This window comes from Dermacentor albipictus, chromosome 10, assembly GCF_038994185.2.
Source record: "Dermacentor albipictus isolate Rhodes 1998 colony chromosome 10, USDA_Dalb.pri_finalv2, whole genome shotgun sequence".
In the NCBI taxonomy this organism is placed as follows: domain Eukaryota; kingdom Metazoa; phylum Arthropoda; class Arachnida; order Ixodida; family Ixodidae; genus Dermacentor; species Dermacentor albipictus.
This window is the reverse complement of record NC_091830.1, coordinates 53,615,354-53,641,751: the sequence shown is the minus strand read 5'-3', so window position 1 is coordinate 53,641,751 and position 26,398 is coordinate 53,615,354. Positions and strand designations below refer to the sequence as shown.

General features: G+C 44.5%; 1 protein-coding gene across 2 annotated transcripts in view; it reads left to right on the top strand.

The window, feature by feature from the left end:
* The window catches only part of LOC135907633 (monocarboxylate transporter 5-like), a 33,357-nt gene that overhangs the window by 3,751 nt on the left and 3,208 nt on the right, over nucleotides 1-26,398 (top strand). The window contains exons 2-7 of one of the 2 annotated variants that reach the window (XM_065439327.2): nucleotides 2,784-2,927; nucleotides 4,988-5,986; nucleotides 10,417-12,056; nucleotides 18,063-18,218; nucleotides 21,252-21,419; nucleotides 25,015-25,215. In XM_065439327.2, the coding sequence (XP_065295399.2) occupies nucleotides 2,784-2,927; nucleotides 4,988-5,986; nucleotides 10,417-10,565 (1,292 nt within the window). In that variant the 3' untranslated portion in view covers nucleotides 10,566-12,056; nucleotides 18,063-18,218; nucleotides 21,252-21,419; nucleotides 25,015-25,215. Of the gene's footprint in view, nucleotides 1-2,783; nucleotides 2,928-4,987; nucleotides 5,987-7,602; nucleotides 7,765-10,416; nucleotides 12,057-18,062; nucleotides 18,219-21,251; nucleotides 21,420-25,014; nucleotides 25,216-26,398 lie in introns of those variants that run through there. The other variant, XM_070527521.1, reaches the window with a different exon arrangement.

Here is a 26,398-nt window from a genome sequence, read left to right as displayed (position 1 = left end):
AGAATAGTCTAGGGGAATTTGAAATCCCTCAAGTAACTCCCGAAGAAGTAAAGAAAGCCTTGGGAGCTAAGCAAAGGGGGAAGGCAGGTGGGGAGGATCAGGTAACAGCAGATTTGTTGAAGGATGGTGGGAAGATTGTTCTAGAAAAACTGACCACCCTGTATACGCAATGCCTCAAGACTTCGAGCGCACCGGAATCTTGGAAGAACGCTAACATAATCCTAATCCATAAGAAGTGGGACGCCAAAGATTTGCAAAATTATGGACTGATCAGCTTACTGTCCCTTGCCTACAAAGTATTTACTAACACTTAGACCTTAGACTTAGACACCTTAGACTTCTGTCACCAAAGGACCAGGCAGGACTGTGTAAAGGCTACTCAACAATAGACCATATTCACGCTATCAATCAGGTGATAGAGAAATGTGCGGAATATAACCAAATTATATATAGCTTTCATTGATTACGAGAAAGCGTTTGATTCCGTCGAAACCTCAGCAGCCATGGAGGCATTACGGCATCAGGGTGTAGACGAGGCATATGTAAAAATACTGAAAGATATCTATAGCGGCTCCAGAGCCATCGTAGTCCTCCTTAAAGAAAGCAACAAAATCCCAATAAAGAGAGACGTCAGGCAGGGAGATACGATCTCTCCAATGCTACTCAGAGCGTGTTTACAGAAGGTATTCAGAGACCTGAATTGGGAAGAATTGGAGATAAGAGTTCATTGAGATTACCTTAGTAACTGGCGATTCACTGATGATATTGCCTTGCTTAGTAACTCCGGGGACCAATTGCAATGCATGCTCACTAACCTGGAGAGGCAAAGCAGAAGGGTGGGTCTAAAGATTATTCTGCAGAAAACTAGAGTAATTTTCAACAGTCTCGGAAGAGAACAGCAGTTTACGATAGGTAGCGAGGCACTGGAAGTGGTAAGTGAATACATCTACTTAGGGCAGGTAGCGACCGCGGATCCGGATCATGAGTCTGGAATAATCAGAAGAATAAGAATTGGCTTGGGTGTGCTTGGCAGCCATTCTCAGATCATGAACAGCAACAGCTATGTCTTACCAGTACTAACGAACGGGGCAGAAACCTGGAGGCTTACGAAAGAGGTTCTACTTAAATTGAGGACGACGCAACGAGGTATGGAAAGAAGAATGATGGGCGTAACATTAAGGGATAAGAAAAGAGCAGACTGGGTGAGCGAACAAGCGCGAGTTAATGACATCTTAGTTGAAATCAAGAAAAAGAAATGGGCATGGGCAGGACATGTATGAGGAGGGAAGATAACTGATGGACATTAAGGGTTACGGACTGAATTCCAAGGGCAGGGAAGCATAACAGGGGGCGGCACAAAGGCAGGTGGGCGGATGAGATTATGAAGTTTGCACGGACAACATGGCCACAATTAGTACATGACCGGGTTTATTGGAGAAGTATGGGAGAGTCATTTTCCCAGCAGTGGGCGTTACCAGGCTGCTGCTGATGATGAATATGATGATGATGATGATGATGACGATGAAGGATTCATGAGCAACTAGTGCAAGACATTAAAAGGGTCACCGTCACGCTCTTGATTAGGGAAGCGATATTATGTTTACGTTGTCTGGATAAACAAATACTGCTAGTAAGAACATCTCCGACGATGCTACCCAATGCGCCCACGAATAAGGTCAACGGTTACCATAGCGCGATGAAGAATCGGCACTGCTAGTAAACTATATTATGGCTAGAACTACGGCTTACGAATACCAGCCTTGCCCTAACTTTTCATATTGTCGTTTACATACACTTCATACAGGCTTTCAAAGTACAAGTGAAAAGTCATCCGCAATGGTGCAACACTGCTTTGCTGCTACTGGCTCAAGGTGGTAGGCACATACTTATCTATCCTGAATTAAAATGAATGACAATCGCATGTGCGTCTTTTGTGTAACCACAGAAACTACTGAGCACATCTTGTCTCATTCACACCGGTGCAACATCATGCGGGAAACACACCGTATAATAATACACCACCTGGACTATGAGCCATTTTTGGCAACAAATATTCTTTAACCATAGCTGCGCGCGTCGCCCGCACCAAAATCAGCGAGACCTTTACTGAAGCACGCCAAATCGAGAGGTTTCTGCGACCGTGTACAGACTTTCCGCACACCTACAACTGCGGGCTCGAGTAGCGCTCCTTTTTTCCCTCTCCCTCCTCTTCTGTATGCGCTTTCACCAGTGCAGGGTAGTAAACCGGGCGCAGGTATGGCAGACCTCCCTGCCTTTCCTCCCTTCTGTTTCTCCCTCTCGACACCAGTATTTGATCTCTATTATTTTCACTGACTGCGGAAACCAATTAGGTACGCTTTTGAATAAGGCTGGATGGCGTGGAAATCCAGTAGGAAGTTCGAACTTGGTCTCTCTCGACACAATATGTCATGTTCTTATCTGTGCGTAGGCAGAATAACGGCGTTTTTACCATCACATTCAAGAGGAAACGGTGACTTTGTGCACATAATTAGAGATGCTGCTCTGGGTATCCAACCGTAGTATTTACACAAACAAATATTTGTTTCAGCCTCGTAACATGTTATACAGTGATAGATGCTAGGTTCAAAAGGGATTATGAGCTTCGGATATCCTTGCTTCACAGAAAAATATCAGGCAAGTGCATTGACAATGATCTCTTGATGTTCAGCGTTTATTTAGGGTGTGGAGACCCTAAATAAACACTGAACATCAAAAGCTACGTTCTTTCCTTTGTGGAGTGCAATGTCAATGTTTCTTCGCAGGTCCCATCACTGGAATGCTAGCCCAGCACTTTCAGATATCGACACTCCTGGTTGTAGGCTGCTTTCTAGCTTCCCTTCCGGTCTGTGCCAGCTACTTCGCCAATGGGGTGCCCTTCCTCATCGTAAGCCTGGGGATCTTGCACGGTCAGTAGAAATAACTAATAGGTTTGCCAAAGAAAGCAAAGCGTGAATTACCTTTTCATGAAGTTACAGAGATTATCATAAGTAGTGTCCATAAACTGCTGATATCAGCTTAGTTGGCTACAAACAAGATGCGTGACAAATTTTCGGCAACGGCAGTTTGCGAATGCTCTCTGATGAATCTCTCGAAGAATAAAGACATCTAAACGTAAGAATGCCTGTATACTCCCAGCTTCCATATAATGGGAATTTCAAACTGATTACATTATAAATGGCGAAGATGAAGAAACACTGAAGTGCACTTGCGGCCAACCACAAGACCCAAAAATAATAAAGAAAGAAACAGTTCCGCCCGGAAGGTGAAAAAGAGGTTTGTACTTTTGTCGGTCGTACAAATTGAATTAAATATTCGCTTACTAATTAATAGAACAAGCGTGCTACGGGCTCACAGGCAGGTAAGAAGAGGTCTCACTCTATGAACACTCGCTGTTACAACGCTGGCGCGATAAAGAGCGCTGGCAGCGGGAAGCAGACGCATCGTGCAGCTTCTCTTTCAACGTGTCTAGGAAAGTCAAGATCACACGACCTGTCCCCGCAGGGGCGTCTGCGTCAGCAGGAATTTGGCGTGTTGCGACAACACGTACCCGAACACACGAGGGTTGGACCCACCCGCAATGGACCGCGCGTGGCTTAGCCGTGTTCGGGGAATAGGGGATCCTGGGAGATGAGTCGACTCTGAGTGTTAGGACCTTTAAGGCCCCTCGTCGGAGGCAGCACACCCATTTGGCCTCGGCTTCACGTAGACGGTAGCCCCGGACTGACCCACCCGGGAAAAACCGGTGGTGGCCTTTCCCTCTCTCTCCACCAACATTCGTCTTTCTCTTACCTTCCATGTTTCCCATTTCCCAGCTTCCCCTTCCAATTTTTTCAGGCAGCAAGGGTTAACCTTGTGTGAGTAGCCAACCTAGGCTATGGCATTTTCGGTTATAGTGGTAACGTACAGCTGATGTCGGCAGGCCCTGTTTCACAGGTACTGCAGCGTCCCCTTGTAGAGCTCCATGGTGGGTGGCTGGCGTTACTGCTGCAAATTACACTCTCTTATGGCTGCTTCCTTCCCCTCTTAACCTAATCGCTCCCTGAAGGCGGGGCGCACCGATGAAGTCATATTTTTTGGGCCGTCAAAAAGGATCATTCCCTCGTTTCAAGTGCGTCAAACCACCAACCTTCAACGCTCAGCCTCTCACCTTTTCCCGACCACCCATAGCATACGGCGTGAGGGGAGCGATAAGGTCTTATCGCACGTAGCTTTGTATGAAAGATCACGTTTACAGCGATGAAGAATAATCGCCTGCAGCATCCATTTATTTGCTATTGCGATATTATACCTACATGTTCCTTATCTTTGCGTATTGCCCAGAGCAAGAGCGATTGACTTTGGATAACCAAAAATCCATAAAGCTAAAGTCGGTTGCCAGTTATATATGCTGTATAGGCGTTTTCTAAATGCAGCTTTATTTATAAGCAACATAAAAATCATAAATAACTATATTCGACAAGCGTCACAGTGCCGTGTTATAACATAAAGGCAATGTTTCAAGGTGGTGTCGAACAAGGTTTTGGTTCTTTAGTTTTACATAAAATGGCGCAAAACAGAGACGTTTGATGCACACTGTATTGTTTCGAATGATTTCATTAACTCCTTTATCCTGGTCGTATCGAAAGGCGTATGTTGTGGCATTTCTTCCTCGTGCTAAACAAATGCATGTGGGAACCCACCATTTCCTCGCATGTCACCTTTCCACGCGTACACATTTTCAGCAACCAGATAGACACACTATTTCCAGATTTTCCTTCAAGAAAAACGGTACAGCTCGGTAAACTGGTACAGCTCGATAAACTATTGCGACAATCATAGTCAACAACTGGAGTAGCCTGCTAGCAGTTCAGGCGGTAAATAAAAAAGAACGCAATTCATTGCCCTTCATTGTGAACAGAAAAAATGCATACTGGACAAAAGTTTTCCTTGCTATACCACATTTACAGTTCCCTCTTGCTTTGCGCAGGGTGCGGTTTGTCTCTGCTAACGTTGGGCTATGCTGCCGTCAACCAGAGCGTCACCAAGAACAAGGCGCTCGCATCGGGCATCACTATTGGAGGCTCTGTGGTTGGCGGCATTATCTTCCCGCCCGTCATGCAGTTCCTTTTTGACGAGTACGGGACAAAAGGCGGCTTCCTCGTCTTCGGTGCCATCATGCTCAACTCTACTGCAGCAGCACTCTTCACGAGGCCGTCTTGGCGACGGAACATCCTATCGCGGAACTTGGAAAAAAGCACGCAAATTTCCACAACAATGCGCCTTTCGGAGGTCCCGAATAGACGCATTTATGAGGCCAACAGTGATGCCCAAGGACTGGGAGATAACATGCTCAACTACTCTGATAGCAGCTCGTTGAGCTCTTGCAACGAGACAGCGGGTTTCGACACACCTCTGAATAACAGTGCATGTAAACAGATATCTACGAGTGAAAGAGCTGTCGTTGCCGTGGTTAGCCCTCTAAGCGGTCAGGTTCAGCGACCTCCACCGAACACTCGGGCGAAGTGGCCCTCTTTCTTGAGGAATCCGAGGTTCTACCTCGTCGCTTATACGTTCGGTCAGGGCTGGTACTTAAGCACGATGCTTCTCACGGTAGTAGTGGACTTCGCGGTGGAGCGTGGAATCCCCACGTGGGACGCCGTCTCGCTTGTCACATTGACAACCGTGGCCGATCTCGTGTCTAGATTCGTGTCGGGGCCCATAACCGACAAAGGTCTTCTGAGGAAGAGCACTATGATGGTCCTGTGCCTGACAGCGAACGGCATCGTGCATCTTCTTATGCCGCTTTTTGACTCGTACCCTGCCCTGGCGGCACTCTCGGCACTCTCCGGGTCGTGCAATGGAGGGACTGTGACACACATTTACGTGCTGTGCGGGGAGCTCGTCGATCCGGTGACCTTCGGCCTGTGCATGGGCGCTGCCAATTTCTTGGCTGCGTTTGCGCTGCTCGAGAGGCCACTCATGATCGGTAAGAGCTTGGCACTTTGCAAGACAGGTTGCATACCCATGCAAAGCCCCTGAGCAATGAGAATTCCATCGTTACTTGCTGACAGCGTTAAGGAGAGTCCAAGTTAAGAAAAAGTGGTTTGTACGCATAGTGATCCATCGATTTAAACCTCAGAATCGTGCCAACGCAATGTTTATACTTATCAGTGGCAGTGCTGTAGCTAAACAACACTGCCCATGCGCGAGGCCTGTATGTCACGATAATCAGATTCATTTTTCTTTTTTTTTCTTCGTCATTAGTTGTGGCACACCTGCGCCGTCAGCATAGTCTGTAATCCATTACTCAGCAGGACGGTTGACACATTCAGACTGGGATACATGGCGCAAAAAATGACACAGGGACAAGCAGAACACAGGACGAGCGCTGTGTTCTGCTTGTCCCTGTGTCATTTTTTGCGCTATGTATCCCAGTTTGAATGTATCCCACCAACACGCCCAAACTTCTTCCCTGCTAAAGGACGGTTCATAAGAACGCAAGAATGAATAAGTCCATTCACCACTTCAAGTTAACATTCGCGCAACTCGGCCAGAGCGCCGCCTTTCTGGCACAGTTTGCATTCCTGCCAATTCGCACCAAAATACTGCATTTTATTGTTTTACAGCAAGAGTTTCATTTTCCGAGATTTCCCAGTAATTCCATACATAGCCAATATGAAGTGATCAAATTACCTGAAAAACAGAGAGATCGCGGTAGCCTCGTCAATTTAAGGCTGTTTTAAGCGAGAAATCAAAAGGCACCAGTAAGCTAATGCATTATTATAGTACATTTGCCCAGAAATTCCCAGTAAGTTCGCCGAGCCTAAAGATTTGACCGAATACAATCGATTCCATCAGGGAACCCATCAACATTCTTTGGAAAACGCAAATGCAGCGTTCATAGCCTAACCCATACAGACAAAAATAAAGCGCGAGGAATGAAAAAAACAACCTATGAATACAGTCGATTCCGTCAGGGAACCCATCATTATTCTTCGGAAAACGCAAATGCAGCTTTCGTAGCCTAATGCATACAGACAAAAATAAAGCGCGCAGACTTAAAAAAACAACCTACAGAGATGAAAGCATTTGCGAATGACAAGGATATGGCAAATGTGCCACGTGTTTCGAAAATGCTTTTTGTGGAAGCGCTGCCACTGCTTAATGGCTGAATTTAGCAACAGATCATTCGTCTCCTTTCATTACTCCGTCATCCGGGAGGCTCCGTCAAAAGGAACAATTTCGGTGCTGTAATTTTTATTTTTATTGTTGCTTCCTTGCACCGCACAAAGCCCTTTGGTGTACAGCGTCGCCTTTTTCGGCTCTTGATAACGTTGTTGGTTGGTAACGAAAGTTGTTCCAAACAAGCGCTGCACTGGGACCGGTAAGCCTCGCGCTATGGCGTCCGTATTTAAAGAACCCCTAAACCCCTCCGAGCTCGAAGACGAGTCAGGGTTTTCTAAAGTGAGGGGTTTCTCGCTCGCCTTCGCTACTGTCGCTTCACTGGCACTATCTCGCCCGTGACGTGTAATACTCTATGATATATGTGGGCACTAAGTCAGTCGAACGTAATGCTGGCGCTTTTTTTTTCTTGCTTCGCAGCACCATAGCATTCCTCTTATAAGGACGCTGCGCTTTCCGGCTGCACACTGATGCCGGCACACGTGCAGCCTAACACACGCTGCATTAGACAAGGTCAGCTCATTACGCACGACCGGCAAGCAATTCGGCTAGCAAGAGTGGGGCCGTAACTGCACGACAAAGGCAAGCTAGCAGACGGTTTATAACGTGTAGTTTGTAATCGACAGCTTTTACCCGAGTGACGACACAAATATGGCCATGTAGGCAGACTGCAAAAGTATGGAGAAAAGCACGCGCTTGTTCTTCTTGTTATCATGGATGCTTTAGACGCCCCTTAAACGCTCTAGACTTTCGTGAATGTCAATTCATGAGTGCGCGATAATATATATATATATATATATATATATATATATATATATATATATATATATATATATATATATATATATATAATGGCTTTTTACAGTGCTCGCAGAACATTCACAAAATATATTATTATTATTATTATTATTATTATTATTATTATTATTATTATTATTATTATTATTATTATTATTATTATTTTATTTCACAAGATATATACATAGTGCAGGAAAGGCAAAGCGAGGAGCAGGCTGGTGACTGCCACCGGAAAGGGCACAACGCCTGCTTACTCTTCAGAAAGCATCAGACCTATAAATGAAATATAGGAAGGAGAAAAGGAAAGAGGAAAGAAAGAGCGAGATATCTTGAAGAATAAAGTAGAGCACACATAGCACAGGTCGCGCACCGTAGGACCGGTCACTGCATGTGACACTACAACAGAATGTTAAAATAGAATGGTGTCTGAAGTATTGTCATTTCCAAATAGAAATAGGTTACATTCGTGAACCTAAGTTAGTCAGTTCTAAAAAAAGTATGTTGAGCTCGATGAGCCTGATCGCGTCGAGACGCACGACCACTCGGGTACAAACGTTCGTCGAGTGTTGCACACCACACGCCAAGGAGATGATAGCCCCTCACAAGTGACGTACGCTGCGCACTGAAAGCGGGACCCTCGCATATAAAGTGCTGAAGTGTCTCCCAGCAACCGCAACACGTACTTGATGGACTGGCCACACGTCCTTGTTGGTATAAACGTTCGAACAGGTTCACACAACCAACCCTTAGCTCGAGTAATTGTGCTTTAACGGGACGACGCAAGCCTCGACCGCGAACATGGCGCGCGAACGCTTCATTTTCGACGCGCTGGTCTGGATGCTGCTTTAGTATGTGGCGCTAAATCAGCAGACCAGCGTCATGAAGCTTGCACAAATTTTCAAGGCAGACAGAGACGTTATGAGTGCAAATTGAAGCCAGCCGATCAGCCTCCTCATTTCCGGCGATCCCTACATTCATAGGTATCCACTCGGCAACGATAGATATCCCATGTGATGCAATTCTGTTGGGAGAGACACTAATGCTACGCACAACTAGACAATAAATTTGGCTGCGTTGCAGTGTGCCAAGGGCAGCGCAGGAGTCCGTGAAGTTGGCAATCTTCGATACGGTCAACTCCTCTTTCACATATTCAAGCGCAACATTATTCACTGCTACGTCCGCAGTTGTTGACGAGGCCGGATGGAGTATGTGAAATTTGCGTCGATGGGCAGAGAAAAAGCTGCAGAGGCGCCTTGATCATCGCTGTGTACAGATGCGTCTGTGCATTCTTAGATATAACCTTGACATCTTTTGAACGTGTACAACTGTGCTAATTGGAATATTGTTGAAACAGGCATATCTGAAATTTTATGTATGTCAGAGAGTGTGAGATAACTGCGGAATACGTTCTTGGTAATGTCTATCGGAGGAGGTGCGTAACAGAAACAGCATTTTCGGAAATGCCAACGATGCTCATAAATGATGCCACCAACTTCCCCAGGCGAGAAAACTGGTGATGAATCAGTCGATCAAGGGGAGCGATTGACCATTAGATGAGGGTTGCAGAGGCTCATTCTCCTATAAAGCTCTCGCATCTGCTTGAAGCCACAGGGGTAACTCATGCGCTTCATTGAGTAATGCAACAGATTGCGTCTTACATGATAGTCCAAGCAAAATTCGAAGGGCAACGCGGTGATCTCCTAGCAGTTGGGTCGTCAAACTAGGTGGCACATTGAGGACTAGTATCGCATACATCATGCCTGAGAGTACAGATGACTGGTACACCGGCAGAGCAGTTGCTTGGTCGGGGCCAGCTCCTCTAACAGTTTAGGCGGCCGCACACTTGAGGAGGGATTGCGATTTCCGTCGTACAGGTTCAACGGAAGGACGTCAATAGATGCGATCATCCACAATTAAATAGCGGTGTTGTCGCACCCAGCTTATCGGCGCCTCTTCAAGGTACAATCAGCCCATTGCTCGATGAGCGCGTTGTTTAGGATGATGTGCTATTCCAGCCGACTTATCAGGTAATATCAGCATGTCAACGTCACCCAAGAGCTCTGAAATCACCTTCAGAGCTCTTTTCAAGCTTGTACAAAACCGCGCACCAAAGCTCTAAGGGCCCTTTTTGCATAGGGCACTATCTTCTGCATAGATAGCTACGGCCGCAGGGAAGTCACTGTTCAAAGGCAAGCGACTTGCAAGGTTGTTCTCAATCTGACACACACTTAAGGTTTCCTTGTTTTTGCTTAGTACTCCCGCTCTTTTCAGATATTTCTCTTGCTTTGACTTCAGTGCCTTAGTTCTGACACGACACATTCTGTGCGAATTCTGTGCCACACTAACTGACAGCTTTTTAGGAGAAATCGTTGATAACATATTTCATGTACAAATCTCTAAATGAAGCTTTTCTTTTTTCTTTCCAAATATTTCCAGGATATTGCAAGGACAAGCTCGGAAGCTACGACGGTCTGTTTTATTTCAGTGCAGCCGTAGCCTGGAGCAGCGCGATCCTCTGGCTCATTGCATACTTCCGTGAGAGGCGAACCACCAAGAAAACAATGACGCCGGAAGCAACCGGGTGAAAGTGGTGATGATATTCTCTAGCAGAGAGATACATGTTGAAACACCACAACGCTTCTTCTTTATTAGACCTGACAGACGACAAAGACACGTGAGAAAGGGCCTGCCAAGTCTCAAACCTTACCCCAGAAAAACTACAAAAGATCAGGTAATGAAATCAACGCCGTCACGTAGGTACATACACGGCCAAGTAAAAGCAATGCTGTCCACTTGTGTGACTGTCGCACGTCTCTAGCAAACTCAGCTGGCCATCTGGCTTCCGCGCTAGTGCTCATCGTGCCGCAATTGTGCACGCTCAACACACCTTCATTTTTCTCGCATACACCTCCAAAGTTAATGAAATGTGCCCATTGTGCTGTACGTCAAAGAACACATGACCAAACCACCGTCTTTTCGTAGAGTAGACCGACACTCTAACCCATGAAAGCACGCATGCTCCTCTCCCGCAAAATTCGCTCTTCGAAGCGTCTCGAGCATGCGGATCACGTGACGCTTTCTTTCGTTCTGCCGTCGCGACAGCTCGCGCTTTGAGACGTCGACGCAGGTGTTACGGCAGAGGAACGCGCCACCTTCTGTGTGAAATCTGCCTATAATGCAGGTAACGAGTAGCACTTACAGCACAATATTACCGGTGAGCCGGCGGACGCAGTCACTGGTCCTCGAAATATGATCCTTACGGTTCAACTGCGTCAACCTATTCATACAAGTATAACGGCGATATCCAATATAGTCGATTGTGTTCGCTTATACTGAAGAATTTACTCGTAGATTAGCATCGGGCGCACAATTTTATCGGAAAAGGTGCTTTGGCTGCGCAGTCCCGCGACAGCATACAGAACAATTCGAGTAAACTAGGCGCACCTTGCACCTGGCAACGAACTCATAACAGTTTCAATAGGGCGAACAACACTGCCCGTCGAAAAGCTATATGATAATATAAAAACTGCTAAAAAAAACACTTGGAAAACGACACATCTACGTGTTTCACTTTTTATTGCGTGAATAGGCGAGAAGTGAGCGTGTTTTTTAATTGCAAATCGCGCTTATCCTGCTACCGCTATCCTGCTATCCCCCTGCTACCGTAGAGTTGGCCGCCCCACGAACATAACAAAAAATAAAGTTTATCGTTTCTAAGAAACCAGTTTCGTTCTTCCGCAGCAACAACCTTACTTATAGAAATGCAAGCGCGCATATTGAGCGGTCTGCGCGGACCATGTGAGCTAACATTCTCAACCTCACCGCTGAGACGAAACAATCATCATTGTATTTCTAACAAAGGCAATCGGGTAAAATATATAGGCGGCGAAGGCGTATTCACAGTTTCTAAGCGGCGGTGGAAATCGGAACCTACGTGGCCTTTTTGGTCACGAGTGAAACATTGGCAATTACACGTGCGTGAAAGCTGCTGTTAAAACACACGATGAAGGCACCCTTACTTCGAGGGTGCGTCCTTTTCTTTGGCATAAACGTGGTCGTGAGTCACATGGCGTACGGTAAGTATGCAATCAAATTGGTCGCATTTTGTTCACCGTTTTCTAATGCTCTGCGGGACCAGAGATCTTCCTAAAAGAAAATGTTTTGCGGAATGCCAGCACATCGCGCATCATAGGCAGTAAAGCCGTTTGAGGCTTTCTCGCACCGCCACAGGTGAAGTAGAGAGAGAGAGAGCAAATGATAAATGAAAGATAGGTAGGTTAACCAGGACTGAACCCGGTTGGCTACCCTACGCTGGGTAAAGGGAAATGAGAATGAATGATTAAAAGAAGAAGAGAAAGTCCACTGGGGATATCATCCGGTCACTCAGCCCGGATCACAGACGGTGACTCCATCTGGTAGCTTTCAAATATCGCAGCAGCGCTTTTGTGGCTTTTTGTTGCTGCGATATGTGAGGCCATGGTCCCAAGCTCGTGTTTAAGGTGAACGGTTTTCTATGTAACTGATTGGGAGCTGTGCAAAGGTCATGTCTTTCATTTTCGAAAGATGGGCAGTAGCACAGTAGATGTTCTGTAGTTTCCTCGACACCTCAGGCATTGATGTGTGTTCCGACGCTGCCCGAGACCTCCGGAAGACATTTCGAATATTTTACCAAAGCAGGGTCAATTTGTTCACTATACAAGTGCATTTTCAAAGTATTTCCTGTATGTGAATTGTGTACTTACATGGTCTCCGTTGTATCCTAGTGCGTTTCTTGCATGCGGCAATGGCACTGTCGCCACCAGTGGCGCATTTGTGTGGCCACTCCGGGGCTTCGACGCCGGCTCTTTGCTCTCACCACTGCATTCGTCGGAAGCCTGTTTCGGGTTTCAACACGTGCTGCATTATTAAGTGTTCCTTGATTTACATTTCGCTCTCAACGCGATGCCACACAGCGCCGTGCGGCTACGCCACCAGCTGCACGAGAACAGCTGTGGAACTCTCTTTATGCGAGCTCCGCTGTCCTATCTGATTGCGTACACTGGCATAAGGCAATGGCCTCGCGATAGACATATCTCCTTTTCAAGAACACCGCTCGTCTTAGGAACCTTGCTCACCGACGATGATATGTCCTGTGCAAGTCGGTTCTACGCTTGACGAACTTGCATGCAACAACAGCCCATTGTCACCCGTGTCACGGGGAAGTCGTCGCTGGTGATCACCTCTAAACGTCTCGCTTCCATACCATAAATCTGTACAAGCCACCAAAAAAAGCACCTACACACAAAAAAAAATGTTAGTAGACATGCCGTACTCTCTCATACATAAAGTTGAATTTCAATTGAGCCGATGCAACATATGTAACAAGGCGACAGAGCTACTACTTCCAATACTTTCTTTCTAGATCTATGTGGACGTATAATCTAACTTTATTGATATTAACTTCCTGTCAATGAGATATTGGAAAGAATCTTGAGGCGGCATCGCTGTAAAAGCATTACAGTTGCCACACTCATGGCTCCAGTTCGGAGCTCCTTATTCATTATTGTGACCTGTCGGTGAATTACAGAGCATGAGGCCTTGAAGATATTGATGGCTCTCCCGTAATCGATAATAAATGTAAGCATGAAATGGCAACCGGCAAAGCAGATTGGTTGCAGATAATGCTAGCCACAATATTAAAATTGGTGTATGCATGTTCACAATGGCCCACCATGCTGCATCGCGGACGTCATACTGTGCACTGGTTCATATGGACGCTGCCCAGCTAGAAGAAAGCCGGCCGCAGACGGCATTACAGGCAGCGAAATACGCCAGGGAGACAAAGTGCACTGCCCAGCTAGGCGAAGAAAGGCGCCTGGATGCGTGGCGCCATCTCTCGAGGTGACGCAATAACCGTACCGCATAATTCACGGACCGATGGCGTTCAAAAGAGCCAGGCAATCCTGTCTCAGCGCCAAAAAATGAAAATTAATGGAATGGTACCCTGTATCTGCACTTTCAACGTTGTAAAGGTAAGTTAAACATAAAACTTCAGCGTACTAAAAGTTACTGCTTGAGTGATAGTGTGAACAAACACTGGGAAGAACTCGGAGGCAATATCTTTTCTTTCATGTCTGGGCAGCAGCTAGCGTACGTAATGCGCTCCTGTACAGAGGGTTGGGGGCCACAGACCGCATTTTCAGAAGTCTTTACTGATTGCCCGGTAAATTTCTCGATTTGTTCTCGCAACTTGCTTGGATGTTCTCGTTTTAGTGCCTGGATAGCGGCTCTGGGGTTTGGCTCAGTGTTACTTGGAGGTCACCGACGACAGTATCTAAAAGCATTTAATGCTTAAAAACAAAGCCACGCCTAACCATTTGCAACGCCACACTCATTATCTAATGACACTTCTGCCTACTTACGGACAACCAAATGTACCTTCGCATATATGGTTTGCTCGTTTACACCTATCAAATACAAACGCAAAAAAAACGTAATTTTTTGTTATTGATGGAGTAAAAACACCGGTAGCACCAGTAGGTATGTAGCACATTTTCACGCACGCCAACAAGTAAGTATCGCATTTCATGCTCCAAATCTGTAAAGTTGGCAGTGCGGAACGCCGTAGAGGAGTGCTTCGGAATAATAAACACCTCCTGGGGTTGTTCAACGCACGCTCAAAGGATCTAAACATGAGCCTTCTTACATTCCGTTCACAACAGAGATGCAGCTGGAAATAATCAAGCCAGCGACTTCTTGCTTTACAGCACATTGGCATAGCCCTTGAGCCATCACGGTGGCTCATCACCAGGCACACGATAGGGGTAAAGGTGGTGTTTCACGAGTGCAATATGTGTCGATATCCTGTGCGAGCCCATCCCTAGTGGCAAAAGCTACTAGACAACTTGGGCCACTGGGTTGGGGTTGCAAGTTGCGTCTGTGACGGCATGACGAGAGTAAGATATTACATAGATAGATTAGATAGATAGATAGATAGATAGATAGATAGATAGATAGATAGATAGATAGATAGATAGATAGATAGATAGATAGATAGATAGATAGATAGATAGATAGATAGATAGATAGATAGATAGATAGATAGATAGATAGATAGATAGATAGATAGATAGATAGATAGATAGATAGATAGATAGATAGATAGATAGATAGATAGATAGATAGATAGATAGATAGATAGATAGATAGATAGATAGATAGATAGATAGATAGATAGATAGATAGATAGATAGATAGATAGATAGATAGATAGATAGATAGATAGATAGATATCCACGTTAATGCATTCTAGCTATTATTGGCAAAAGATATGACTACTTCTTTGCAATTACTAATTCAGCGCACTGGTGAAATTGCGTAGTTACCAAGAATTAGTAATCGGTGAATCAATGCGACTCGGCTCTTCAGTTGCGCGTGAAAAAAAAGTTATCTTACTCGACTGTTTAATAGGCAAAATAGCGCTGTTTGCTGTAGAGGGCTCGCGTTGTTCAGAACAGAGGTCCAAGTCGATTACAATGCGTTCTACTGTCGTTATAAATCTTCAAGTGTCGTACAATGTTGGCATTGTTTTGGTTCCATAGCGTTTTTTTTTTAAATTTCAGCAGGACGAGTAGAACAGGTGTTAAACATGTTTTTCACCAACGGGAACAATGCTTAGACGCGCACCGAGCCCCAAGAAAGGCGCAGACCTGTAGTCCATGACGACAAGCTTATAGTTATGCAAGCAAATTTATAATTATATTGATAGCGGGAAGAGGCAATCCAGAAGAATTTACTTCCAGCAAACAAATAATTACCAAATGTATTTCGCACAGAGCGGAAGGAAAAAAATTGTTCAACTCATTTTTGGAGCCATTCATTAAGACTGCGTTTATTTATATCCTCGTAAGAGCTGGGGGAATTATTGTTTCACCATTTTCTTCAAATTTTCACACTATCTTAGTCTTCCGCTTTGAATCTTAAACGCTATTTTCACACATCCGGAATGTCGGGCACTGCCTTTTAGGTAATGTCGAATGCACTGGACGTTAGACTAGTATATGTGCTGTTCACACCTGTGAGCATGCACTCTGCGCTCACGTCGCCACGTGCGGACCATCGCAGTTAGGTCATAGTCAAATAAGATTAGCCCTGACAGTGCCAGCCAGTGCCCCTCATGAACATTTCCGTGGCCGTAAGCGACGGAGCAGCCAGAATTCCCAAAGCTTATTTCTTACTTATTCTCAAATAGATGCCCCAGACTATACTGGGTGTCCCAAATGTCATGCACCAAGCTTTAAACATATGCAAATGTCACTTAGCTGGACCAAACCAAGATAATGTCATTTATCATGGCCTGCAAGTACTCACATTACTTCTTGCTTTCCGCTTAATTACATAATTAGTGTACTTTAAATAATCAACTTCTCAAATAATACATTCAGATGAAAAGTGTCAGTTAGACAATTGCAGAGCAGTATGACAAAAACTCTCGATAGAGGTTTCTGTTGCTCCACACGTGCTACACAAAGGTGTTTTTTCGGTGAAGGGAAGAAAGCCCGCGAACACACGCAATATTGCCGCGCGACTGGCCGCTCGAGGCACTTTGCGTGTATTCGCGGGCTTCTTTCCCGCTCGGAAAAACACTTTTATCCAGCACGTATGGAGCAGCAGAAAGCTGTATCGAGAGATTGCCTGACACTCCTGAACGTTTATCAACCGAATGTTGAACTTGCCTATACTGTTGCACCCCCCCCCACCTCTTCCATATGATCGTCATCGCACCTTTACGCCCTCTTTCCCCTTCCCGCTGTACAGAGCAGCAGGCTGCAGCACGCCAGTAGAGGCCGACATGTCCCCCTGCTTTTTTTTTTCAATTCTCTATCCCGCTATTCAGACCGAACGGAAAGACTTGTAACTTGAATGTGGTAAACCACATGTTTGCACCTGTAACCAACGAACACGGCGCCTTTGCCACCAGGCCCCGTTTTTCTAAGAAACCGAGTTGCCTCGAGGACATTCAGGAGACAGTCCTGCAAGCAGCGGGCCGCATGGTGGCAGTCTCGCCGCAACCCCCGGTTTGACCCCCCCCCCCCCCCCTTCGCTTACCGCAGGCATCTCCCTCCGCCTCGAGCCCCGCGTCTTATGACCCTGGTGGTGTACAGCAAGTAGCCTGAGTCGGGAAGAGAGTAAAATTACGTTTCAAGGACAAAAGGTTGTGTGTCTGTTTGCTCCCCCAAGTTCGCCAAGCGCTCTTTTTGCATGGGAGCCGCTTTATACGAGTGCACGCCTGTGTCTTACTTTGCGTCACGTTTTTTTGGTCCACAGTGGCAGATTCGAGGGCCGCTATCATTCTTGCCTTTTCGTTCTTGCCTCAACTTCCTTTTTCCGCTCCTTACTGTACGACCGCAGCTCGATGTCGTATTCGTAAATACATGTTCCGTTACCGATGATAACCGTTCACAGGAATTCATCGCTGTCTGGTGCTTTCCTATGAATGCAGCATTCTTTACGTTTCAACTTTTGCTCAGGAGTTGGCAGCAGTATCGGCGCCATCTTGGCACAAACATTTTTCATTTCCTATTTCAAATCAAAATCTGGTAAGCCGACCACTTGAACAAAACAGGGGCTTTGGCCATCATTTTAACAGCCTTCCAGCGGCCCCTGAGCGCAAAAAAACGCACACTATTGATAACTCGAGCTTGAACGACGTGGGGGACGTCCTGATCTTGCATCGTCCGTGAGTCGTCACGGTTTTCCCGAAACCATAGGACCTACTTGAAAACAGAAGTTAGTTTAAGGGTGTCATTTTTATGGGGCTTTTGCAACATTTCATGAGTTTTTTGCTGCGTTTTGAAACAAATTTAACATTGATATTTTCATATTGAAGTAAAAATAGTTTGCACAAAACATGAACGCATCAAGTTCTGCCTTGCCATTAGCAGTCTGGCTTGTGCGATAAGTAAACCACGTCCTTTGGAAGGGAGAGTGCAAGAGAGAGGTGCTGCTACATCCACAGCCAGTCTTTTTTTTTATCAATCTTTGCATGAGCTTTTGAGACATACCTCGTATCTGTAACGTTTATATTTCGTCTCAAATTTCAGATCAAAGGTGCCTTGTAAGCCAAACAGTAATGAAGTATCCAGGATGCCCTACGCAAACTTGGCAGTACAACGCAAGGATTAGGAAGTGTGTGGCGAGTTGCGTACCAAGTGGCCCTTTCAGATCGAAGGATGAATGCGACGGAATTTGCCGCAGTAGTAAGAATAAGCATGTGCTTTCCTTGTGCATATATATATATATGTGTGCATATATATATATATATATATATATATATATATATATATATATATATATATATATATATATATATATATATATATATATGCGTGTGTGTATGTTTGTGTGTGATTTGATGAGAGACTCAGACAAGAGGCCATCCTCACGAAAGCCTCGCTTTACTGGACCACTGGCCCAAACCGACAACGTGTCGCGTCCACACATTATCTGCAAACTACATTAAAGCAGCCCAGATTCGTTTTTATTTTGCGTATATTAAAGGTCAATGTAAATTTATCATGTTTGGCTGAGTAAATAAAGACTGTGCTTTGTGATCACTAATCCGCTTCGCAGTGTCGTGCGCGTACCACTCCGCAAGGAGTGGGCCTTCCGAGCAAGCCGTAATGCTCATGTACTCTGAAAGGCTAAGTGACCGTTACGTCACAACACATTAGTAGTGCTTGTCTAATCGCACTGCACAAAGCCACCCTTAATCCTTTGTATAGCCAAGAAGAAGATATTAGGCGTGGAATATTATCATGAAACCACTTTTCTACTTCAGGAAGTGTTGAGGGGCAGCAAGTGACTGCTATACATGAAAATCGTCACGCGAAGAAAATATTGTCGTTTTTTTTATTTTTGCTCAGTTGGAAAGGACTTAAACCACTGTTACCTTCATTGCCATGAGGTTCGGCCTTCGAAATTAGACGTTCGCGCGAACACACACACGCAAAAAAAAACATTGATGCCAATAGTGTTCCAAGACAAGGAGGCGATTCAGTTATGCGCAATAAGTACCGCAGACCGGCATTGGATTCTTACCACCGCCCTTAAATCACTCATTTTTCCAAAGCGGCTTTATTTTTTCAAGCATTCGTATACTTTAAAAGCTTTTTTTTCTAAAACAACCTAGAAACAATAATCCTCTGTAACGATAAGAATGCTCATTGCTAACGAGCGACGCGTTTATGCAACAGGGTCTTGTTTATGAGGAGACGTTATAGTTTTTATGCGAATCTGTTCCGTGGCGTAGTACTATTATCAAGTTAATGGCATTCCTATCGGAAGGGCTTGCTTGCTTTGCTGAAAAACTTATCCAAAAGTCGCAAGTTTTTTCTCCGTGGTCTTCACTTAGATTTCATCGCGTAACAAACCACATAACTTGTCTATTGTGTTTTAGTATAGCGCCTAAAGCGTATTTCATTTCATTTCATTTATTGTACCCTCAGGGCCGAAGCATTACATAGGGGAGTGGCAAAAAAAAACATTTCTGTGAAAAGATACTTATACATGGAGTTATATAATGTACCAATGCAAATACAAATACTCTAATTAACAAATCAAATCAATACAAATCACCAAACTACAAAACAATGTAAAATGAGTAGATGATGCAGGCAAGCACAAGCAAACAAGAGAAAAAACGAGAAATAACATGAGGTAAAGAACTAATTAGTTACTGTTAAAGCATTTTTGAAATGTTGATGGTCTGTAATTTCTGCAGTAGTGGTAGGTAGGTGGTTCCACTCTTCACAAGTCCTGGGAAAAAATGAATATAGAAAAGTAGAAGTCCTGCAAAAAGGAACGGCTACTTTATGTCGGTGGTCAATGCGTGGTGATACGTACTGGGGAGGAAAGATGAAATCATCGGGTAGAGAACGATGCTGAAATATGCAGTGAAAAAGACACAAGCGATAAAACTTACGGTGAGATGCTAGTGATGGTAGTTCAAGGCTCGATTTCATATTAGTCACACTTGCGGTTCGAGCATAATTAGACATAATAAAATATGCAGAGTTATTTTGAACCATTTCGAGTGAGTAGATTAGATTTTCATGGAAAGGGTCCCAAACAGAGGCGGCGTATTCCACCTTCGAACGAATCAGTGTTTTATAAAGTAAAAGTTTAAGAGCCCGAGGAGCGCGTGAGAAATTCCGGCGAAGGTATGCAAGTATTTTGTTGGCGCTGGCGAATATGGATTAAATGTGATCATTCCCGGTTAGTTTTGATGATGTAGTGACGCCAAGATATCTATATGACGATACTACTTCTAAAGGAAAGTTATCAAGATGATATGAAACATTTGCATTAGTAGATCTAGTTACACGCATGACTTTGCATTTTTTAGTGTTTAATTCCATGCACCAAGTCTTACACCAAGCGGACACAGAATCAAGATCAGACTGTAGAATACGAGTATCGTTAGGACTAGTTATTTCTCGAAATATTAATCGAGAGCATGTTTTGTCAGGGTGTTTTATGAGTTAGAAGTCACGAAAGTACTTCAGAGTGCAACCAGACGGGGACGACGAGAGGCATACAGCACAGTCCCAAACTACGACCCGATATTTACGGGTGAAAGATTCGCATCTTTACGCGCATCCTGCATATATTAAGTAAACGCGTTCAAAAAGACATACCTGTTCACAGCAACGTGAGTACTCACACAAACCTTTATATATAGTGTCGTATAAACTGAGGTAAGCGAACAACAGGAACAGTCTTTTTCCAAAACAGATGAAGTCATGCATACAATTTTTCCTTGTCGTATTGGCGAAAAAATATAGTTGCTCTTCATTGTTGGTTGTCAGTCGTTACTACTTTTATTACGTAGAGAAGTTTGTAATAGTTTGGGCCTTCCTCTGCTTACTGTATATCACCGTATTACGGTCACTTTTTAAGCAGCATGCCCAATAAATGCGTGTCTCCGGATAAACATGGGTTCGCAGTTCTCGCCCACGCGGTTGTGTTTATTGTTTCCCCGTCCATCAATTGGGTTAAGCGATTTCACTGTGTGAGGCAAACGATCGAGATGCAGGCTCAATTAGACGATTTCTGGACCAACAGCGATAACGCCTTATCTTTGCAACGATACTTTCCCGCTTTTAAAGCAAACGCCCCGTGTAAATAGAAGAGGTTCTTCTCGAATCCCACGATGTATTCTTCGAAGTTTTGCTTCTGACGAAAACTCGCTGAATCATCACAACGTCGTACACTTGTGTGGCGCACTTCAGGTGACGTGTGCAAAGCTCCGCGACCTCTGACGTCCTGTGAGAATGGCACCGAACACCTTGTTTTCTACTACAACCCTACGAAGAAAACCTGTGTCGAAAGCCGGCAATGCACATATGCGGGCAACAATTTCCCCACCATGATTGAGTGCCAGCAAACGTGCACCAAACGTAAGTTTCGTCTTTTTTTTAATGCGAAAGCACTATGTGCCTGCCTTTTATTACATCCCATGCTCTTTCATTGTAATGAAACAACTGTGGCAAGTACTCCGTTTTCTTTCTCAGCCAAGCCATTTCCTTTTTAATTACACTTGCACTAAATAAGGCGACTGAATGGCATCGGGGCTAAAAGAATTCTAGTCAAACTTTTTGAAGGTGGAGCGGCTGTGAGAACCTGCAGAAGCGTAGCCATTTGGGCTCTTTGGTTCAAGCGAATATTTAGCTGTTCCTTTAGCAGAAACAGCTAAACGGAAAAGAAAGTTAGAGAGACAGCATCATTGTCTCTCACTGCCTGACGTCCTGTTCTCCTGTGCTGTTTCTGTTCAAGCGATGATTGCATAAAGCCGCAAGAAGCTCGTTAACTATTAATTAGCGGCAAGAATACGAAGAAAAATTATTGTGTGATGACTTTAGTCCAGGCCGTATCAGATTCCGGAGGTGTACGTATGCAGTTATTCCACAATAAAGCCAGTAATTTTTCGGTCATATGAAACTGTGGTCATACGGGATTCCTAGCATGTCTCCCCAGTTAAACAATGTGTTAATTATGAATTCTGTAGCGTAACCTACGCCTTGTGTGCTATGGAACAGAATATAATATGTTCGAACTCAGAAACGTATTTAATGATCGAGGCACGCTGACAAAACGTTCGTATTTATTTATTTATTTATTTATTTATTAGTTACTAACTAAATGTACCTCGGCCGTTCTGTAAGACAGACCTGAGTGGTCCACATGTAACGTGTATACGAGTTGGGTGGCATCCTTTGAATAAATGGTTTTCATCGATTTGTATAGCCTCAAAACGTGATATGTGCATGACCAAAGCAATGATTTCATTCTCCAGCTGCAATGAAAAAGAAACAGGTGTCGCTCGAACGTAGTTTTGTGAGCATGCAGAAGGTGTACTGCATCAGGATCACTGCTGATGCGATAACCGAAAATGAGAACGTTAAAGGCATTTTCAGCGCTTTGCAGGACTTGAAGGACTATTATTTAGCAAAGTTCACCTTTTTTTCCCCCGACCAGCGCATACACTATCCATAAAGCTGCCTGTGTTTCTGACAAATTTGGAGTCGAAAGTAGTTCTAGATATTGCAACGCAGCGGGTAAATAATAAACTCAGATTGTAAATAAGCACACATACCGAATAGAAAATTTCTGCAACAAACACTCGTAACCTGCCGCCCCTGTTTAATTATTTCAAGGACGCTGCCATTCTTGTTTCTTCCGAGGTACCGTTTGAAATTTCTACGGGTTTTATACGACACCTGTAACTAGTAGGAAAAGAACGTTTGTCAATTTTTACGTAACTCCCAATTAAGACCTACCCTTTTAAAATTTTCCCGAAAATTGAGCCTAACATTCACTCCCATGCCTCCATACTTAAACTCCGGGCACCATTTAGCCTCTTTAACACCATTTAGCACATTTACAATAAGGCATGTACCATGTAATTCTTCTAATTTCAGCTTCCACAGCGTTCACAATGCATGGTGTTAAAAACAAGCGATACACTTGAGCTGTATTTCTCATGGTCACTGGAGATCCAACGCTACAACACACAAGTTAATAATGTGAAACGTTCTACATTATATCCCTGAGTTATCAAAATTAATGAACTTATTGTTTATCACATTTAAGAAAGTGCCTTTTTCAATTGAACTTACCTACCCAAAGGCTCAAGTTTCCTGTAGTGTGGCTAATTAGACAAGTGACACACTAACGGAGTGTCAGTACTGCTGGATACGTTCGTTCGCTTCATGTGGCTGTAGAGCTTTCTTGCTGAATAAGATACGATGGGCTTTCTCTTCGTATTTCCTAACCGTGTCAGGGCGATGCAAAACGCAAGAACATCGCTGTTACAATGTATAGCCCATGTTAAATTTTCCACAGTATCAAACTTTCCCTCCAATTCTATAGGCTGGTCGTCTTTGTTCGGCTAGTGAACTCTCTCATTCGTAAACAACATAAAAGCAACGCTACCACTCCTCGGCCACACATTTCAAAAACGTAACATCCAGTTTCTGGTTCTCAGGAAGAACAGGACGAAAAATATTTATTGAAAAAAAAAAGGACACGCATGTGTCATTCTGCTTCTACAGGGAGGCGCCCTCAGTCCAGGGCTTCCTGCGGCTCTTCCTGGCAGTTGGGCACGCCGCCCCACTTGCATCTGGGCGCGAGGGTCCGAGCTAGTCAGCACGACCTCCCACTGCTAGCGTGTTGGGTTGGGTATTTGCGGGGCTGCCTTCACGTTGTGGCATGCCCAGGTAGTGTGATATAGGCAGGCGCAGTCGCTGCAAAGGGGGCATTTGTATGAGTATGGTGTAGGGTATATTGCGTATAGTCTGCTTCAATGGGGGTCTGTGTTGATTTGTAAATGTCGTCCGACGCTACGGCGTTTTCACGTGAGAGGTTCTTGCGTGGAGGTGGGTATTGTCGTCTGTTCAATCTGTGACATTGTAGTATGGCATTGTATTGTAAAACTCACGGGCTTCAAGATACGGCCGTATCCCTATTGTTGCGCCCGGGAGGCATGATCAGCCCGGGCTGTATCATGCGGACGCTGATTTCCGCGGAGGGGCTCATGTCCTGGAGTCCATACTGTTTCAATGTCCGGGAATCGGGAGACTTGTTTGTAGCGTCGGTGGGCGATGGAAGATGTTCTACTTACGCGTAGCTGCGGCGAGCTGTCTGGGAGTCAGTAATAATTATGACGTGCTCATAGGTTAGACTAGAGGTGATGGCCAAGGCGATGACTGTCTCCTCTACTTCTAGGGCGCTGGCAGGGCGGAACGTCATCTAGACCACCTCTTGAAGGTTATGGTCGACAACAGTGGCCCTCATGGCTGTTTTCGGGGGGTACTGCGCGGAATCTGTGTTTAGTGTGTTTGGGAGACTGCCATATCTTGTCAAGAAGGTCTTTGGGCGAACTTAGCGACGTTGGTATGATGTTCCGGGCGCATGCTTTTAGGGATAGGGGCTACCCTGATGCACCCTGGGATGTTAGGGGCCAGATAGATTGCTTGTTCGTGGCCTTTGCCGTGTGTGGGGTAGCCTAAGTGCGTTAGGACTGTTCTTCCTGTAGGTGTGAGGGCTAGGCGTTCTCGTTAGCTTGTGAGGTGGGCGTCTATGACTTGTTTTTTTATATTATGGACTCCTTAGGCTTCGAGCTTGAGAGTGACTGTTCCCAGTGGCAGGCCTAGCGCTTGCTTGTATGCTTTCCTTAGAAGTACGTCTAATTCATCTTTCCCTTTGAAAGCGAGGCGTAGGTACGGGGCAGTGTAGGTAGTGTGTCTGATTATCAGGGTCTTGACTAGCTGTGTTATGTCTTCTTTCAGTCCGTACTGTTTCGTGGTGATGCGGGTGACAATTTGCATCACTTGGAAGGTGGTCTGCTTGAGTCGTTGGATGGATCCGACCTCGCATAAAAGAAATTTCGTGGCATTCATGCAAGCTGAATCCATGTGCAGACACGGGAAATTCTCTACTTGCCAAGAAAATCTAAATGGAGTTGAAAGTGACACAATCGCTATTCCATTCCAGATCGCTTCTGGCTGTCAATACCGGGCAGGTGCCGCGTGTACCCGAGCCATGGGAATTACTGCTTATGGGGATGGCGCAGTGGATCAGCCCGATACTACTACGACCCTTACGCCGGCCGGTGCCTTGGTTTTTGGTACTACGGCTGTGGGGGAACGCGCAATAACTTCGCCACCTTGGACGAGTGCCAGCGACGTTGTGCAGGTAAGTACACTCATATCGTTGAGGAACAAAATCAGCCATATAATATTTTTACTGTTATAACACGGCTATCGAATTCCTGAAGGATGTTCATGTAAGTGAAGTAGCTTTTGGAGAACCATGCGGTGTACTTACGTAAATATGTACTCAATTTTCTAGATTATTATTCTTTTTATTTCTAGGTAAGTCCTTGCATACTATTATAATTGCGTTTCTTTTTTTTTTCTATTTACATTGTGCATAGTTTAGGCCATGCACTCATGAGTGGTTCTTTTCTGTTAGGCTGTGTACTCTCATTCATCCTCCAATAAGGATCGTTCTCTTGTTATGCGTACTTGGTTTTTTTTTCGTTTTTTTTCATTAGTAACTACACGTCTGCCTATCTAGTTGTTGTGTACGAAGTTCCCGCTGAAATCTTGCAGCGCCAAGCCATTCTTGATTTTGTACGCACTATTTAGCTGTATCGTTATTTTTTGTTTTCTGTATTTCCAGTCTGCACATTTCAATATATTCTTGAAATAAATGCAATGTCATGGAGTGCATTCCCCTGCCAAGCTACATTTCTGAGAATTCTTGTCTTGGTCCTCACAAATTATTGCCAATTAAATTATTTATTTTATTCGTTATTACTTACATAATAAACGTGGTTAGCGTAAAGCCTTATGTGCTACATAATCTCAAATCTACCACAGCTTTGTCTAATATTCTCCATAGAATTTTTGAAATGCGAGGTCAATCATGTTTTCTATAATTTCATTGTGCACTGTCTGTTGAAAACTTCATGGAAAATTCAAACTGAGACATCATGGATTTTCGCCACCTGTTCCTGATGCACGATTTTCAAACTAGGTGTAATATAAAAATTCTTAATTGATGGACATCCCTTGTATTCCTAACAGTTGCAGTTGCCGTAGGCAGGCTATAAGGAAACATTAGAATCGGTTTTAAAGCTAAGTCGATTTTGTTGGTTCTTTAATTTTTAATTTTAACTTACGGGAAAGCCGTGTCAGTCTGTTCAGCCTATTGAGACGTAGCCATTGAATTACGCTATCTTTATTGGATGCTCTTATTTTAATATTTATTGCGTGAAATAAACAACCACTCACACGCAAAAATTAAACAGCTAAGTTCAGCAATTTAAAATGTACTATGTGTGATAATAACGTACTTCAAGTGGCCAGATAAA